General features: G+C 36.9%; 2 protein-coding genes across 2 annotated transcripts; both read left to right on the top strand.

Moving 5' to 3' along the window:
• The first annotated feature begins 1,236 nt into the window (after window positions 1–1,236).
• LOC139879747 (uncharacterized) lies at window positions 1,237–5,514 on the top strand. The gene is made up of 5 exons (XM_071865446.1): window positions 1,237–1,482; window positions 1,919–3,148; window positions 3,823–3,972; window positions 4,073–4,253; window positions 5,060–5,514. Exons 1-5 carry the CDS (start codon window positions 1,249–1,251, stop codon window positions 5,242–5,244), a joined length of 1,980 nt encoding a protein of 659 aa, XP_071721547.1. The 5' UTR covers window positions 1,237–1,248; the 3' UTR covers window positions 5,245–5,514.
• A 2,173-nt stretch (window positions 5,515–7,687) lies between these two features.
• On the top strand, window positions 7,688–9,203 carry LOC139843603 (uncharacterized). Its single transcript, XM_071833718.1, has 2 exons — window positions 7,688–9,010; window positions 9,108–9,203. Exons 1-2 carry the CDS (start codon window positions 7,688–7,690, stop codon window positions 9,201–9,203), a joined length of 1,419 nt encoding a protein of 472 aa, XP_071689819.1.
• The last annotated feature ends 8,640 nt before the right edge of the window (window positions 9,204–17,843 follow it).

The following is a 17,843-nucleotide window of genomic DNA, read 5'->3' as shown; positions in this document are numbered from 1 at the left end:
ACCTTCCCATACATCTTCTTGCCAACCTCTTCCAATCCACTAATACATTTCTTAGTCCCATTCGACTTAAGATCTGAATCAACATGCTTCTCAACACAAATACCTTTACTTGATAACAAGTGCTCCTTATGAACTCGTAGTTTTTCCCTAAACGAATAACAACAATCACCAGTGGCGGAACTAGGATTTTTTCATCGGGGGCAAAAAAAAATTAAAATTAAAACGGTAGCAAATTTTTTGGGCAAAATATGGAGGTTTTGGGGCAAAAAAATTGAGGTTTTTAAGCAAATTATGGAAGTTTTTGGGCAAAATTTGAAGTTTTTTGGACAAAATTTGAAGTTTTTTGGACAAAATTTGAAGGTTTTGAGGCAAAAGCTGCAGAATTTTGGGCAAAATTTAAATGTTTTGGGCAAAAATATGTAAGTTTTGGGGCAAAAGTTGGAGAATTTTAGGCAAAATTTGAAAGTTTTGAGCCAAAATATGTAGGTTTTGGGAGAAACAAATCCACCGGGAGCAAAGTCGAAAACTCAAAATTCTTATACTAAAAATTGCAAATCCACAAGGGGCGGGCGCCCCACCCTGCCCCCAAATAGTTTCGCCCCTGACAATCACACTCTTTTATCTTAACCGAGCCCAAGGTCTTCGACCCCTTTTCTTCGTTCACCCATACCATAAATGGAATCAGGGAGCGCTGATGTTAATAACACAGACACACTTTGCCAAGGCCTTGAATCTGAGGATCAAAGTTTGAAATCGCTAGAGCACATTTGGCCGAACCATGTGTCGCACCATGATCACCGATAGATTCAACATAACCCGAAGGTTTAGGAAAAGACTCTCCACACCCCTCCACCCCCACCCCCCACACCATGATTCAACATAAGCAAAAAGGTTTAGTAAAAAAAAAAACTCACACTTCCTCAAACATAGAATTAGAAAGGGACAGTATTAATTAGGCTTTGAAGGAAAATAAAAGAAGGCCTATAATTCTGATTATTGGGCTTTTTCAAGACAAAGTATAAAATAAAGTCGGCTCATTGGGCTTTTAAAACAATTAAAATAAAAATGACCCGATTCGTTTGTTGATTTCGGGTCAAAATCATGACCCGGAGAAGTGTAAGCCGTGATCTCCGATTCACTGAAAACACATTTTGATTTTCAAGTTCCAGCCATGGCCGAATTCACTACGCGATTGACTCCATTACTGTAGTTCACGTCTGCTACAAAATTATTTTAAAAATTATCATAATGCCTCGTTTACTATCACCCTGCATCTTATTAATTATCATACTCTGCGTTTCCTCTGAATCCACCGGCGAAGTATCAGAACCGCTCGGCGGAGAAGAATTCACGGAGGAGTTGCTGTTCCGACCACTTCCTGATCGGAAAGTTCTTTCTCATTTTCACTTTGAAACTAAAGTTCCGCCGACGAATAGTTATGGACATCACCACAGCCTTTTTCCTAAAGCTATTTATCAGCTGGTATACTTGCTGCATATTACCATATATATGATATATACAATTGATTTATTTGATCAGTTACGTGTTTCTATTTTTGTGTTTTAGTGGATTAGCAGGTTAAATTGTACGGATAACTGTTCTAATTGTTGTGTTCAGCGTTGCTAATTGAGGTTAGGGCTTACAGAGAGTTTAGTGGAGTCACCGTTTACTTTTTTAATATTTAAACGATTTAATCAGTTATGTGAATGGTTGAATGCCTTAGTGGAGATTCAAGATATGATTGTTTTATCTACTTAGAAATGAAATGAAATTGTAATATCTTCTTAACTGTGTATTTATCTTCTCACCATTTTTGTGTATGTTCGATAACTCTGATTACTTCTTGATTCCAAATTGATGGAGACCGTTATGACGTGTGTTGATTTAAGTATGACCATGTTTTGTGCTGCTTATTCAGGTTCACAAATATCGAATTAAAGAAATGGAATTGTCTTTCACTCAAGGTCGTTGGAACTATGAAAGTTGGGGTGGTTTTGATCCTGTTGCAAGCAGCAATGCAAAACCTCCCGGAGTTGAATTGTGGGCCGTATTTGATGTACCCTCTAATCTTGTTGACGCTTCATGGAAAAATCTTACACACACACTTTCAGGCCTCTTTTGTGCTTCAATAAACTTTCTAGAATCTTCTACTACATATTCAGCTCCTGATTGGAGCTTTCGGTCACTTTCAGGCAATCTAAGATATGGCTCGTTGCCTCGAGAGGCTGTTTGCACTGAGAATCTGACTCCTTGGTTAAAATTACTTCCATGTCGAGATAAATCTGGGCTTTCTTCATTGATGAACAGACCATCAATTTATAGTGGATTTTATCATTCTCAACGGTTACATCTAACTTCAGGTGAATTTGATCCTATGGCTTCTACTCATGGAATAGTTCTTGAACAAACCCTTACAATTGTTCTGAAACCAGATGATTTGGAAACTTATGAAACCCTTTCCAGCAGCAGAAAACTACAACCGAGCTGGTCTATGAGTTCATTGTTCGGAAGAACAGTTGATGGTAAATGTTCTCTTGCAAAGTCTAGTAACGTGTATGTTCAGCTCGAGGGAAGTTTAGTTCATAATATGAAAGATACATGGAACGATAATGAGGGATACAGTAGTAATCCTAACTATGGATTTTCAGTTTCTCCTGACATAATGATGAAAGAAGTAAACAGCTTTCATAAAGAAGGTTCTTCTATCTTATATGGTTTCTCAATCAAGGATTCTCACAGTTCTAAGCCATTTGATTTGGGATTCATATGGAAGCGTCCTGTAACTTGGTCATGTGTCAAGGCGCCATTACGTGTTAGCCGTTTCCTAATGGGAAGTGGTAATGAGAAGGGTGCTATTGCAATTACTTTGCAGTCAACAGAATTGAGTCAAAGTCTCGTGAAGGTTGACCATAATGTAGAAAATTGTAGGCTACGAGTAGATGTATTTCAAGTCGTGCCTTGGTATATCAAAGTATATTATCACTCAGTCAAATTATTTGTAGATGGGATACCACATTCACTTGGAGATAACTTAGAAAATCTCCGTGTATCACCTTCCGAAGATAAGGTTTCCCCTGGCGTAATGGAAATGATCTTAAGATTACCTTGTGACATGAAATCAGCTTCATTAACTTTAGAATTTGACAAGGTATGTATATCATTTGATCTGTATAATATAGTACATCCCAATTTCTATCCAATAGAAGTATCTTAAGGTTACCTTGTTAACATTGTAGTAGATGACTCTTTCTTTTGTTTACTAACCTGTATTTCCAGTTTAATACATTCATGTGCCTGTTATGCTACGTATTGCTATGAGATATTGGTATAACATATATAATGCTGAAATAAATGCAGGAAAGTGCAATATACTATTCTGTCTGCCAAAGCATGTAATCTACATGTTTGATGAGACGACCCAGTTTACGTTCATTGTCTTGCCAGATAATGGATTTTGTTACCTGTCATCTATTACTCTCTGACATGTCATCGGTTTTATATATGTATTGTCATGTTAGTCACCACATGTGGCATAATGATGACGTGAATTTATAAGGTTATTATTATTACAGTATTATTTTTAACTTCAGTCAATTATATGGCTTTTCAAACTCTTCTTTTTATTCTTATTCATATTCATATACAACTCTAAAAAAAATAAAAATAAAAAATCTTAGTATATCTCATGCCTTATCCATTGTCAGGAGTCAGTAATTCACTGATGTATAATGTTACCTGTTGTCTCCTTTTTCATAAATATTTAAATGTAAATCATCTGACTGCATCGTTATACGTATTGACGTAGTAAAATTATCACGACAGGGTTTCTTGCACATAGATGAATACCCTCCTGATGCTAACCAAGGGTTTGACATCCCATCTGCCATAATCAGTTACCCGGATTTTCAGACACGCTTGCACTATAAATGTGATAACACTTCAATCAAGTCTCCTATGGTGTCTAAAATGCAGGTATGTGAGACTTGTACATAGATTATTTAGAGTGTAAACGTATATTTATCGTCTATATTTCACCTCATTATCGTTATTCTGGGTCTGATTTCCATTGCAGGAAAAAAGAACAATATTGTCTTACACAGAAGTGCTTCTTGTTCCTTTGACAACTCCTGATTTTAGCATGCCTTACAATGTAATCACGATTACATGCACTGTCTTTGCGTTATATTTTGGGTCGTTGCTGAACGCACTGATAAGGCGTGCTGGTGAGGAAGAAAGACTTTTGAAAAACAAAGGTAAAACTTATTAGCCATATTTTACTCTCAAATATACGGAATGCATGCTTGTGTAGTTGTGTTAGATCGTAGAACATAACTGGTATCATTGCATGGTAGATCTAAAGATAGATAACATAAAGGACTTATGTCACTTATAGCAGCCTGAAGCAACCTTTTATTCTTTTATATTTGCACAGATGCCTCTTTTCATTGGTTGAATTTCATGTTATTCAAAAGTATTTTAATTTGTTTTGTTTCTTTTTTAAAGACGCGGTGTTATAATGAGCTGACTTCATTGTGTATCACACAAGATGAATTAGACTTGGATCAAAAGTTATTTTCCTTTTTTGTATTTGGGTGTATTGGGATCTAGATATTTTATGATGATCGTACTGGAAAACGTTCATTGGATTCGCCCAAGATTTTTGTAATACATTTGCTTCTCATTTCTTCCGATAAAATTTAGGAATTATCCAACTGTAGTCCTTAGCGCGATGGTTAAGAAAACGTTTTATGCATATTTATTGGTACATTAAGAAAACGTTTTATGCATATTAATTGGTACATTAAGGTATAGTAGTGAGGTGGTTATTAAAAGTTGGTGGGTGGTTATCATGAAAGTACAACTACATAAATCTGTGTCCTAAGATATTTACATATTGAAAATCCATTTCACTCTTGCTTACACAACACAGCTTAACCTTGTGCCCCTATCATAAAAACAGGAGCAATTAATACCAACTTTGAACCTTTTGCATCCCAAATTTCCCCAATCTATTAAACCATTACACTTAGTCTACTTATACATTTCTCTCATTCTGCAGATAAAAGGACTGGAAAGCTCTCATTGCTATTATCCAAATTGTCAGCTAAATTAAGAGGGAAAACTTGGACACCGCCCTCATCAACACCACCATCTTCGTCATCAAATTTCATAAGTTCAAAGGTAATTATGAAAATCATATTTATGGCGGCAATTGCTTTCGGATGGCAGTATTATAATGGATGAGATCCTGATTTAGGCGATACACAAGGCTTGTATACTACTGTAGTGAACAAAACATGAGATTTCCTTTTTATTAGGCCTTTTACACAAATTAGGAATCTTAGAACCATATTGTTTTCTAATGTATCCTCGTTTTTAATGACTATTTTGCTTCACGTCTGTCCAATTAAGCGTTTAAAAGATGGTTGGTTCTGTCACAAAACAAGAGGTGGACCATGGGGGATTGGGGGCTCGGTGGGCTGGTTAATGGGTTAAATAGGGGTCAATTTTAGTATTTGCTCCGGGAATTGTTACTCCGGGAATTGTTATTATTGTATGTCATGGTTTCATTCTTAAAAATAATTTCCAGAGATGTTCTTGACGAATAATATCTGCGTCTCTATAAAATTGAAGATATTGTTTGAATAGTGTTTTTTTTTTTTTAACTTGTATTGGTCTTATAATCATTGTTGTTAAGATAAGAAAGAGTTCGAAATCTTAGGCTTGTATGCAGGCAGTAACCGAACAAAATGTATGTTAGATACGCTCAGAGCCCATAACCTTAATTAGTTTCAAACTATGCATAGTATACTGTATACTTTAGTAAATTATAAAATACTTACAATGTCACGTAAAAAATTGTATAATCCCTGGTTTTCTAACCCAGTATGTGGTCAGTTATAAACTTATAATCTTTTGCATGCTTTTAAGTTCTGCTCTGTATCCATTTATGCGTCTCAATCAACCTGATGCTTTGCTACACCATATCTTTAACATGTATTGTCTTAGAGGTTTGAAATGGTTGTTTGTATTTGTTAATAGAGTTATAATCCAGAATTTCACTTGTTCTACATTACGATATATATTGACCTCTGCTTTCGGTTTATGCATTCCAACATTTTCACCGTGTGAGAGGCTCTTCAAAGAAGTAATTATCGACAACCCAACTATCCATCAACAAGGGCAGGAAATAAAATCAAAAACAAAAAGAGTAACTCAAGCAAAGGATTGCGAAACCAACGTCAAATATCTTGAAAACGCCATCGGTGGTGTGGTCAAGAAGATTGAAACACTTGAATGCATTGAAGAAGTCTGCATTGCAGCGGGTTTACACGACTGTAACATTAAGTATTTAGGTGGAGTCTCTGTGTTACTAATCTTAAACAACAAGGCAGTGGTTACCAATATTTTGGAGAATGAAAATCATCCCATTCGTGATTGGTTGGATTCCCTTAAACCTTGGAATATCCAGGATAGCCCCCCGGGTCGACTCACCTGGGTCACGATCACAGGCGTCCCAACGATATGCTGGAATGAAAACACTTTCAAATCAATTGCTTTATGGTGGGGAGAACCCCTCGACACACAAAACTGCAACCTTTTAGAAGCTAAGAATCTTGTTAAAGGTAAAGTCCTCATCAAAATTTGGGATCCAATGATTGTTAGTGGGTATGTCAGACTTTTGGTAGGCACTCAATTCGTCTATGTCCATGTTATCGAAGATACTAACGACATTGTGGAAATTGTCTCGGATTCGGATTCATACACGTCGGATGATACTTCCAACTCTAGTGAAAGTGATGGTTATACGTCTAGTAACGATGATGGGATAAAATCGGTGAACGATTCCTTTCCGCCCCTAAATCCAGATTCCGATAACGTCAACATTGAAGGTCATGGTTCTTTTTCTGATTGCAACAGTCATACTCCGGCACCGGTCGAAACAAAGCACAATAAAGGTGGAACAAACGGTTTGTCTTCCGAATCAAAACGCCTCGAAACTAACAAGATTTTTTCACAGAGCAATAAATCCCCTCATGTTCCCGATACCTTCATTAATGTCGAGAATAACGGTAACCAAAATACCCCTGACCCTTCAACTATTTTTAACACGGTGACGAGCCCAATCAATACCTCCAGGCCCATTACTCCCCCTAAACCCAATTCACCTCATCAACCCTCTAGCCCAATTCCTGAGCCCATTATTACACCAAAGTCTACCCAACCCATTATTAATATCCCGGATCAACCCGCAGCTAATCCCAGTAATGATATTCACAATCCCATTTCAACTGCCGAACCTATCCCCGATCTAAACTCAGTTAACCCAACAATCCCTAATCCCAACCCCGAGCATAACTTAAACACTGACACTGTTTTGGCAACCAACGCTGCATCAAACCAATCACCAATTATTGACCTTGATCTCCAAAAGCTCTCAGATGCTTTCAACTCTATCAAGAAACTCCCTACCAACAATCGAAAGAAATTGAAAGATAAAAACACATCATCGAAACACATCAATGAAGCTTCTTCCAATGGTCTCTCTCGTTCCAGGAAAGGTAACTCTTCGGGATCCATCGGCAGCCTCAACCATAAAGAGCTCGGAAAAGAGATCGGCATTCGTTGGAAAGCGGATCAACATTGTTGATCTACCTCCAACCCTCGGTAAGTCATTGTTTTCATAATGAATATCTTATCTCTTAACATTCGTGGTATTGGACAGGATGATCGAAAGGATTGGATTCAAAAACTCTGTAGACAAGAAAAACCACAGGTGCTAGCACTCCAGGAAACCAAGTGTGGTGAGATCGAAGACAAAATAATAGAGAATTTTTGGGGTTCTGAAAACTTCAAGTACATACAAAAACATGCAGTAGGTTTCTCGGGTGGGATGTTGTTAGTCTGGAACACTGATGTTTTTAATGTCAATCAAGCGATCGAAGGCGAATTCTTTTTAACTATCAAAGGACATTGGAAAGGTATCGATGAAGAAATAGCTTTTGTCAATGTCTACGGACCACATAACACCGCCAAGAAGAAACTAATGTGGGAAAGTTTAGAAAATCTTCTCAGCATTAAAGACATGCCTTGGTTACTTTGCGGGGATTTTAACGAGGTTAGAGGTTTAGACGAAAGATTAAATTGCGACTTCAACAAACCCTGGTCGGATATGTTCAACGATTTCATCAATAAGTGCTGTTTAATTGAAATACCTCTTGGCGGCCAAAAGTTCACGAGAATCAGCGGAGACTGTTTAAAATTCAGTAAGTTAGATCGTTTCCTTGTCTCCAGCAAGTTTCATAATATTTGGCCAACTCTTTTCGCAAACACCTTGGATAGATTCACCTCCGACCATTGCCCAATAATTCTCCGAGACCGAATCATCGACTTTGGCCCAAAGCCAATTAGAGTATTCAACGCTTGGCTCGATGATAAGGGTTCGGTGGAAGTCATTTCAAATGCATGGAATTTACATGTCGGTGGTAACCGTGGTGATTGCATACTTCGAAATAAGCTAAAAAACGTGAAAAAAGCACTCAACGATTGGAGCAAAACAAACTTTGGTAAACTCGATATCGAGATCCAAGAACTAGCAGATTCGGTTAGCGAGTGGGAAAAGAATGCTCAGATCAGAATTTTATCTCAAACCGAGAGGGATACGTGGTTGAACGAACGTAAAGCATGGATTGAAAAAGAGAAAATCAAATGTAAAATGCTTAAACAAAAAGCCCGCATCAAATGGTCCCTTGAGGGAGACGAAAACTCAAAGTTCTTCCACAATTACGTCAAAAGGAGAAACACGAAAAATAATATTTTCGGCATTTCAATTAATGGTTGTTGGTCGGAGGAACCAAACGCAATTAAAGATGAAATCTTCAACCATTACTCGAACATCTTCAAAGCTAATAATGATTCTTCATGCTCTTTCAACCTTCAATCAAAGATCTTAAACGACAATGATAATGAGATGCTCGAAAACCCCTTTAGTGAATCCGAGATTTGGGAGGCAATTCGTTGTTGTAGTAGCTCTAAAGCACCCGGTCCGGACGGTTTCAATTTGAAATTCTACAAAAAATATTGGTGGTTAGTGAAGAATGATGTAGTTAACGCTTTCAACTGGTTTTGGTCAAATATGGAATTCTCCAAGGGGTGTAATGCTTCCTTTACCACACTCATCCCCAAAAAACATAACCCGCTAACTGAAATGTCCCGTTCTTATTGATTAAAAACGTTCCATATTAATTGATTTCGTTGCGAGGTTTTGACCTCTATATGAGACGTTTTTCAAAGACTGCATTCATTTTTAAACAAACCATAACCTTTATTTCATCAATAAAGGTTTAAAAAGCTTTACGTAGATTATCAAATAATGATAATCTAAAATATCCTGTTTACACACGACCATTACATAATGGTTTACAATACAAAGATGTTACAACAAAATAAGTTTCTTGAATGCAGTTTTTACACAATATCGTACAAGCATGGACTCCAAATCTTGTCCTTATTTAAGTATGCGACAGCGGAAGCTCTTAATAATCACCTGAGAATAAACATGCTTAAAACGTCAACAAAAATGTTGGTGAGTTATAGGTTTAACCTATATATATCAAATCGTAACAATAGACCACAAGATTTCATATTTCAATACACATCCCATACATAGAGATAAAAATCATTCATATGGTGAACACCTGGTAACCGACAATAACAAGATGCATATATAAGAATATCCCCATCATTCCGGGACACCCTTCGGATATGATATAAATTTCGAAGTACTAAAGCATCCGGTACTTTGGATGGGGTTTGTTAGGCCCAATAGATCTATCTTTAGGATTCGCGTCAATTAGGGTGTCTGTTCCCTAATTCTTAGATTACCAGACTTAATAAAAAGGGGCATATTCGATTTCGATAATTCAACCATAGAATGTAGTTTCACGTACTTGTGTCTATTTTGTAAATCATTTATAAAACCTGCATGTATTCTCATCCCAAAAATATTAGATTTTAAAAGTGGGACTATAACTCACTTTCACAGATTTTTACTTCGTCGGGAAGTAAGACTTGGCCACTGTTGATTCACGAACCTATAACAATATATACATATATATTAAAGTATGTTCAAAATATATTTACAACACTTTTAATATATTTTGATGTTTTAAGTTTATTAAGTCAGCTGTCCTCGTTAGTAACCTATAACTAGTTGTCCACAGTTAGATGTACAGAAATAAATCGATAAATATTATCTTGAATCAATCCACGACCCAGTGTATACGTATCTCAGTATTGATCACAACTCAAACTATATATATTTTGGAATCAACCTCAACCCTGTATAGCTAACTCCAACATTCACATATAGAGTGTCTATGGTTGTTCCGAAATATATATAGATGTGTCGACATGATAGGTCGAAACATTGTATACGTGTCTATGGTATCTCAAGATTACATAATATACAATACAAGTTGATTAAGTTATGGTTGGAATAGATTTGTTACCAATTTTCACGTAGCTAAAATGAGAAAAATTATCCAATCTTGTTTTACCCATAACTTCTTCATTTTAAATCCGTTTTGAGTGAATCAAATTGCTATGGTTTCATATTGAACTCTATTTTATGAATCTAAACAGAAAAAGTATAGGTTTATAGTCGGAAAAATAAGTTACAAGTCGTTTTTGTAAAGGTAGTCATTTCAGTCGAAAGAACGACGTCTAGATGACCATTTTAGAAAACATACTTCCACTTTGAGTTTAACCATAATTTTTGGATATAGTTTCATGTTCATAATAAAAATCATTTTCTCAGAATAACAACTTTTAAATCAAAGTTTATCATAGTTTTTAATTAACTAACCCAAAACAGCCCGCGGTGTTACTACGACGGCGTAAATCCGGTTTTACGGTGTTTTTCGTGTTTCCAGGTTTTAAATCATTAAGTTAGCATATCATATAGATATAGAACATGTGTTTAGTTGATTTTAAAAGTCAAGTTAGAAGGATTAACTTTTGTTTGCGAACAAGTTTAGAATTAACTAAACTATGTTCTAGTGATTACAAGTTTAAACCTTCGAATAAGATAGCTTTATATGTATGAATCGAATGATGTTATGAACATCATTACTACCTTAATTTCCTTGGATAAACCTACTGGAAAAGAGAAAAATGGATCTAGCTTCAATGGATCCTTGGATGGCTCGAAGTTCTTGAAGCAGAATCATGACACGAAAACAAGTTCAAGTAAGATCATCACTTGAAATAAGATTGTTATAGTTATAGAAATTGAACCAAAGTTTGAATATGATTATTACCTTGTATTAGAATGATAACCTACTGTAAGAAACAAAGATTTCTTGAGGTTGGATGATCACCTTACAAGATTGGAAGTGAGCTAGCAAACTTGAAAGTATTCTTGATTTTATGAAACTAGAACTTTTGGAATTTATGAAGAACACTTAGAACTTGAAGATAGAACTTGAGAGAGATCAATTAGATGAAGAAAATTGAAGAATGAAAGTGTTTGTAGGTGTTTTTGGTCGTTAGTGTATGGATTAGATATAAAGGATATGTAATTTTGTTTTCATGTAAATAAGTCATGAATGATTACTCATATTTTTGTAATTTTATGAGATATTTCATGCTAGTTGCCAAATGATGGTTCCCACATGTGTTAGGTGACTCACATGGGCTGCTAAGAGCTGATCATTGGAGTGTATATACCAATAGTACATACATCTAAAAGCTGTGTATTGTACGAGTACGAATACGGGTGCATACGAGTAGAATTGTTGATGAAACTGAACGAGGATGTAATTGTAAGCATTTTTGTTAAGTAGAAGTATTTTGATAAGTGTATTGAAGTCTTTCAAAAGTGTATAAATACATATTAAAACACTACATGTATATACATTTTAACTGAGTCGTTAAGTCATCGTTAGTCGTTACATGTAAGTGTTGTTTTGAAACCTTTAGGTTAACGATCTTGTTAAATGTTGTTAACCCAATGTTTATAATATCAAATGAGATTTTAAATTATTATATTATCATGATATTATCATGTATGAATATCTCTTAATATGATATATATACATTAAATGTCTTTACAACGATAATCGTTACATATATGTCTCGTTTAAAAATCATTAAGTTAGTAGTCTTGTTTTTACATATGTAGTTCATTGTTAATATACTTTATGATATGTTTTCTTATCATAGTATCATGTTAACTATATATATATATATCCATATATATGTCATCATATAGTTTTTACAAGTTTTAACGTTCGTGAATCACCGATCAACTTGGGTGGTCAATTGTCTATATGAAACATATTTCAATTAATCAAGTCTTAACAAGTTTGATTGCTTAACATGTTGGAAACATTTAATCATGTAAATATCAATCTCAATTAATATATATAAACATGGAAAAGTTCGGGTCACTACAGTACCTACCCGTTAAATAAATTTCGTCCCGAAATTTTAAGCTGTTGAAGGTGTTGACGAATCTTCTGGAAATAGATGCGGGTATTTCTTCTTCATCTGATCTTCACGCTCCCAGGTGAACTCGGGTCCTCTACGAGCATTCCATCGAACCTTAACAATTGGTATCTTGTTTTGCTTAAGTCTTTTAACCTCACGATCCATTATTTCGACGGGTTCTTCGATGAATTGAAGTTTTTCGTTGATTTGGATTTCATCTAATGGAATAGTGAGATCTTCTTTAGCAAAACATTTCTTTAAATTCGAGACGTGGAAAGTGTTATGTACAGCCGCGAGTTGTTGAGGTAACTCTAGTCGGTAAGCTACTGGTCCGACACGATCAATAATCTTGAATGGTCCAATATACCTTGGATTTAATTTCCCTCGTTTACCAAATCGAACAACGCCTTTCCAAGGTGCAACTTTAAGCATGACCATCTCTCCAATTTCAAATTCTATATCTTTTCTTTTAATGTCAGCGTAGCTCTTTTGTCGACTTTGGGCGGTTTTCAACCGTTGTTGAATTTGGATGATCTTCTCGGTAGTTTCTTGTATAATCTCCGGACCCGTAATCTGTCTATCCCCCACTTCACTCCAACAAATCGGAGACCTGCACTTTCTACCATAAAGTGCTTCAAACGGCGCCATCTCAATGCTTGAATGGTAGCTGTTGTTGTAGAAAAATTCTGCTAACGGTAGATGTCGATCCCAACTATTTCCGAAATCAATAACACATGCTCGTAGCATGTCTTCAAGCGTTTGTATCGTCCTTTCGCTCTGCCCATCAGTTTGTGGATGATAGGCAGTACTCATGTCTAGACGAGTTCCTAATGCTTGCTGTAATGTCTGCCAGAATCTTGAAATAAATCTGCCATCCCTATCAGAGATAATAGAGATTGGTATTCCATGTCTGGAGACGACTTCCTTCAAATACAGTCGTGCTAACTTCTCCATCTTGTCATCTTCTCTTATTGGTAGGAAGTGTGCTGATTTGGTGAGACGATCAACTATTACCCAAATAGTATCAAAACCACTTGCAGTCCTTGGCAATTTAGTGATGAAATCCATGGTAATGTTTTCCCATTTCCATTCCGGGATTTCGGGTTGTTGAAGTAGACCTGATGGTTTCTGATGCTCAGCTTTGACCTTAGAACACGTCAAACATTCTCCTACGTATTTAGCAACATCGGCTTTCATACCCGGCCACCAAAAATGTTTCTTGAGATCCTTGTACATCTTCCCCGTTCCAGGATGTATTGAGTATCTGGTTTTATGAGCTTCTCTAAGTACCATTTCTCTCATATCTCCAAATTTTGGTACCCAAATCCTTTCAGCCCTATACCGGGTTCCGTCTTCCTGAATATTAAGATGCTTCTCCGATCCTTTGGGTATTTCATCCTTTAAATTTCCCTCTTTTAAAACTCCTTGTTGCGCCTCCTTTATTTGAGTAGTAAGGTTATTATGAATCATTATATTCATAGATTTTACTCGAATGGGTTCTCTGTCCTTCCTGCTCAAGGCATCGGCTACCACATTTGCCTTCCCCGGGTGGTAACGAATCTCAAAGTCGTAATCATTCAATAATTCAATCCACCTACGCTGCCTCATATTCAGTTGTTTCTGATTAAATATGTGTTGAAGACTTTTGTGGTCGGTATATATAATACTTTTGACCCCATATAAGTAGTGCCTCCAAGTCTTTAATGCAAAAACAACCGCGCCTAATTCCAAATCATGCGTCGTATAATTTTGTTCGTGAATCTTCAATTGTCTAGACGCATAAGCAATCACCTTCGTTCGTTGCATTAATACACAACCGAGACCTTGCTTTGATGCATCACAATAAATCACAAAATCATCATTCCCTTCAGGCAATGACAATATAGGTGCCGTAGTTAGCTTTTTCTTCAATAACTGAAACGCTTTCTCTTGTTCATCATTCCATTCAAATTTCTTCCCTTTATGCGTTAATGCAGTCAAGGGTTTTGCTATTCTGGAAAAGTCTTGGATGAACCTTCTGTAGTAACCAGCTAGTCCTAAAAACTGGCGTATGTGTTTCGGAGTTTTCGGGGTTTCCCACTTTTCAACAGTTTCTATCTTTGCCGGATCCACCTTAATACCTTCTTTGTTCACTATGTGACCGAGGAATTGAACTTCTTCCAACCAAAATGCACACTTTGAAAACTTAGCGTACAATTCTTCCTTCCTCAATACTTCTAACACCTTTCTCAAATGTTCACCGTGTTCTTGGTCATTCTTTGAGTAAATAAGTATGTCATCAATGAAAACAATGACAAACTTGTCAAGGTATGGTCCACACACTCGGTTCATAAGGTCCATGAACACAGCTGGTGCATTAGTTAAACCAAACGGCATGACCATAAACTCGTAATGACCGTAACGTGTTCTGAAAGCAGTCTTTGGAATATCATCTTCTTTCACCCGCATTTGATGATACCCGGAACGTAAGTCAATCTTTGAATAAACAGACGAGCCTTGTAGTTGATCAAATAAGTCGTCGATTCTCGGTAGTGGGTAGCGGTTCTTGATGGTAAGTTTGTTCAACTCTCGGTAGTCGATACACAACCTGAATGTACCATCTTTCTTCTTGACAAACAAAACAGGAGCTCCCCACGGTGATGTGCTTGGTCGAATGAAACCACGCTCTAAAAGTTCTTGTAATTGGCTTTGCAGTTCTTTCATCTCGCTGGGTGCGAGTCTGTAAGGAGCACGAGCTATTGGTGCAGCTCCTGGTACAAGATCTATTTGAAATTCAACGGATCGATGTGGGGGTAATCCCGGTAATTCTTTCGGAAATACATCGGGAAATTCTTTTGCAATGGGAACATCATTGATGCTCTTTTCTTCAGTTTGTACTTTCTCGACGTGTGCTAGAACAGCATAGCAACCTTTTCTTATTAGTTTTTGTGCCTTCAAATTACTAATAAGATGTAGCTTCGTGTTGCCCTTTTCTCCGTACACCATTAAGGGTTTTCCTTTTTCTCGTATAATGCGAATTGCATTTTTGTAACAAACGATCTCCGCTTTCACTTCTTTCAACCAGTCCATACCGATTATCACATCAAAACTCCCTAACTCTACGGGTATCAAATCAATCTTAAATGTTTCGCTAACCAGTTTAATTTCTCGATTCCGACATATATTATCTGCTGAAATTAATTTACCATTTGCTAATTCGAGTAAAAATTTACTATCCAAAGGCGTCAATGGACAACTTAATTTAGCACAAAAATCTCTACTCATATAGCTTCTATCCGCACCCGAATCAAATAAAACGTAAGCAGATTTATTGTCAATAAGAAACGTACCCGTAACAAGCTCCGGGTCTTCCTGTGCCTCTGCCGCATTAATATTGAAAACTCTTCCGCGGCCTTGTCCATTCGTGTTCTCCTGGTTCGGGCAATTTCTAATAATGTGGCCCGGTTTTCCACATTTATAACAAACTACATTGGCATAGCTTGCTCCGACACTACTTGCTCCGCCATTACTCGTTCCGACACCATTTGTTCCTTTCGTTCTATTAACCCCTGGTCCGTAGACCTCACACTTCGCCGCGCTATGACCATTTCTTTTACACTTGTTGCAAAATTTGGTGCAGAACCCCGAGTGATACTTTTCACACCTTTGGCATAGCTGCTTCTGATTGTTGTTGTTGTTGCGGTTATTATTGTTGTTGGGATGATTGTTGTAGTTGCTGTTGTTGTTGTTGTTGTTGTTGTTGTTGGGCCGTTTGTTGTAGTTGCGATTGATGTTGCGATTGTTGGGATAATTGTTGCGATTGCTGTTGTTGTTGTATTGGTGATTCTTATCACCATTTTCCTCCCACTTTCTTTTGACTTGCTTCACATTGGCCTCTTCAGCAGTCTGTTCTTTAATTCTTTCTTCAATCTGGTTCACTAGTTTGTGAGCCATTCTACATGCCTGTTGTATGGAGGCGGGCTCGTGTGAACTTATATCTTCTTGGATTCTTTCCGGTAATCCTTTCACAAATGCGTCGATCTTCTCTTCCTCATCTTCGAATGCTCCCGGACACAATAGGCACAATTCTGTGAATCGTCTTTCATACGTGGTAATATCAAATCCTTGGGTTCGTAACCCTCTAAGTTCTGTCTTGAGCTTATTGACCTCGGTTCTGGGACGGTACTTCTCGTTCATCAAGTGCTTGAATGCTGACCACGGTAGTGCGTACGCATCATCTTGTCCCACTTGCTCTAGATAGGTATTCCACCATGTTAACGCAGAACCTGTGAAGGTATGCGTAGCGTACTTCACTTTGTCCTCTTCAGTACACTTACTTATGGCAAACACCGATTCAACCTTCTCGGTCCACCGTTTCAATCCGATCGGTCCTTCGGTTCCATCAAATTCCAAAGGTTTGCAGGCAGTGAATTCTTTGTAGGTGCATCCTACACGATTTCCTGTACTGCTAGATCCAAGGTTATTGTTGGTATGTAGCGCAGCCTGTACTGCGGCTATGTTTGAAGCTAGAAAAGTACGGAATTCCTCTTCATTCATATTCACGGTGTGTCGAGTAGTCGGTGCCATTTCCTTCAAAATAGTTAAATGGAACAAGTTAATCATACAGAATATTAAGAGTAGTTAATAGTATTTCGTAGCATAATATGAACTCATTTATAAAAGCTTTTTCTTCATATTAGCGTTTTATAAGTTTAAATTCGGGTAGTACCTACCCGTTAAGTTCATACTTAGTAGCTAATATACAATTCAACTACTACAATTCTATATGAAAAACTGATTATAATAATATTTCGCGTTCAAACTTTTATACAATATTTTACAAACTTACAATACCGCTTATTTTACATAAAGCATGAAATATAGCATACAATAACTTTGATACAAGATAGTTGTGAAGACAATTCTAGCTAGTACACAAGTCGTTCAGCAAAGGCAATAAAGACACGTAATTCATACGTCCAGAAACAAGTCATGCATTCTGGTTTTACTAGGACTACTTCCCATCCTTGGTCTTGTGCAACATAACCGTTATGGCCGTTGATAAGACAGCGTGTTGTAACGTCATCAAAGGGACGAGGGTTACGTAATGTCCAACAGTCCCGTAATAATCTAAAAACCTCATTTCTTACCCCAATTACCGACTCCGTCACTTGTGGAAACGTTTTGTTTAATAGTTGTAGCCCGATGTTCTTGTTCTCACTTTGGTGAGAAGCGAACATTACTAATCCGTAAGCATAACATGCTTCTTTATGTTGCATGTTAGCCGCTTTTTCTAAATCACGAAGTCCAATATTCGGATATATTGAGTCAAAATAATTTCTTAACCCGTTGCGTAAAATAGCATTTGGGTT

Source organism: Rutidosis leptorrhynchoides, chromosome 1 (genome assembly GCF_046630445.1).
Source record: "Rutidosis leptorrhynchoides isolate AG116_Rl617_1_P2 chromosome 1, CSIRO_AGI_Rlap_v1, whole genome shotgun sequence".
Taxonomy (NCBI): domain Eukaryota; kingdom Viridiplantae; phylum Streptophyta; class Magnoliopsida; order Asterales; family Asteraceae; genus Rutidosis; species Rutidosis leptorrhynchoides.
Note: the sequence above shows the minus strand (reverse complement) of the source record. Positions and strands in the feature narration are given on the sequence as shown.

Excerpts from the sequence above, each read along its gene's own strand:
- LOC139879747 (XM_071865446.1), top strand. The coding sequence starts at position 1,249 with ATGCCTCGTTTACTATCACCCTGCATCTTATTAATTATCATACTCTGC. Across the intron at positions 1,483-1,918 it reads CTAAAGCTATTTATCAGCTG|GTTCACAAATATCGAATTAA; the intron begins GTATACTTGCTG and ends CTGCTTATTCAG. Across the intron at positions 3,149-3,822 it reads TAACTTTAGAATTTGACAAG|GGTTTCTTGCACATAGATGA; the intron begins GTATGTATATCA and ends TTATCACGACAG.
- LOC139843603 (XM_071833718.1), top strand. The coding sequence starts at position 7,688 with ATGAATATCTTATCTCTTAACATTCGTGGTATTGGACAGGATGATCGA. Across the intron at positions 9,011-9,107 it reads GTGAATCCGAGATTTGGGAG|TTAACGCTTTCAACTGGTTT; the intron begins GCAATTCGTTGT and ends AGAATGATGTAG.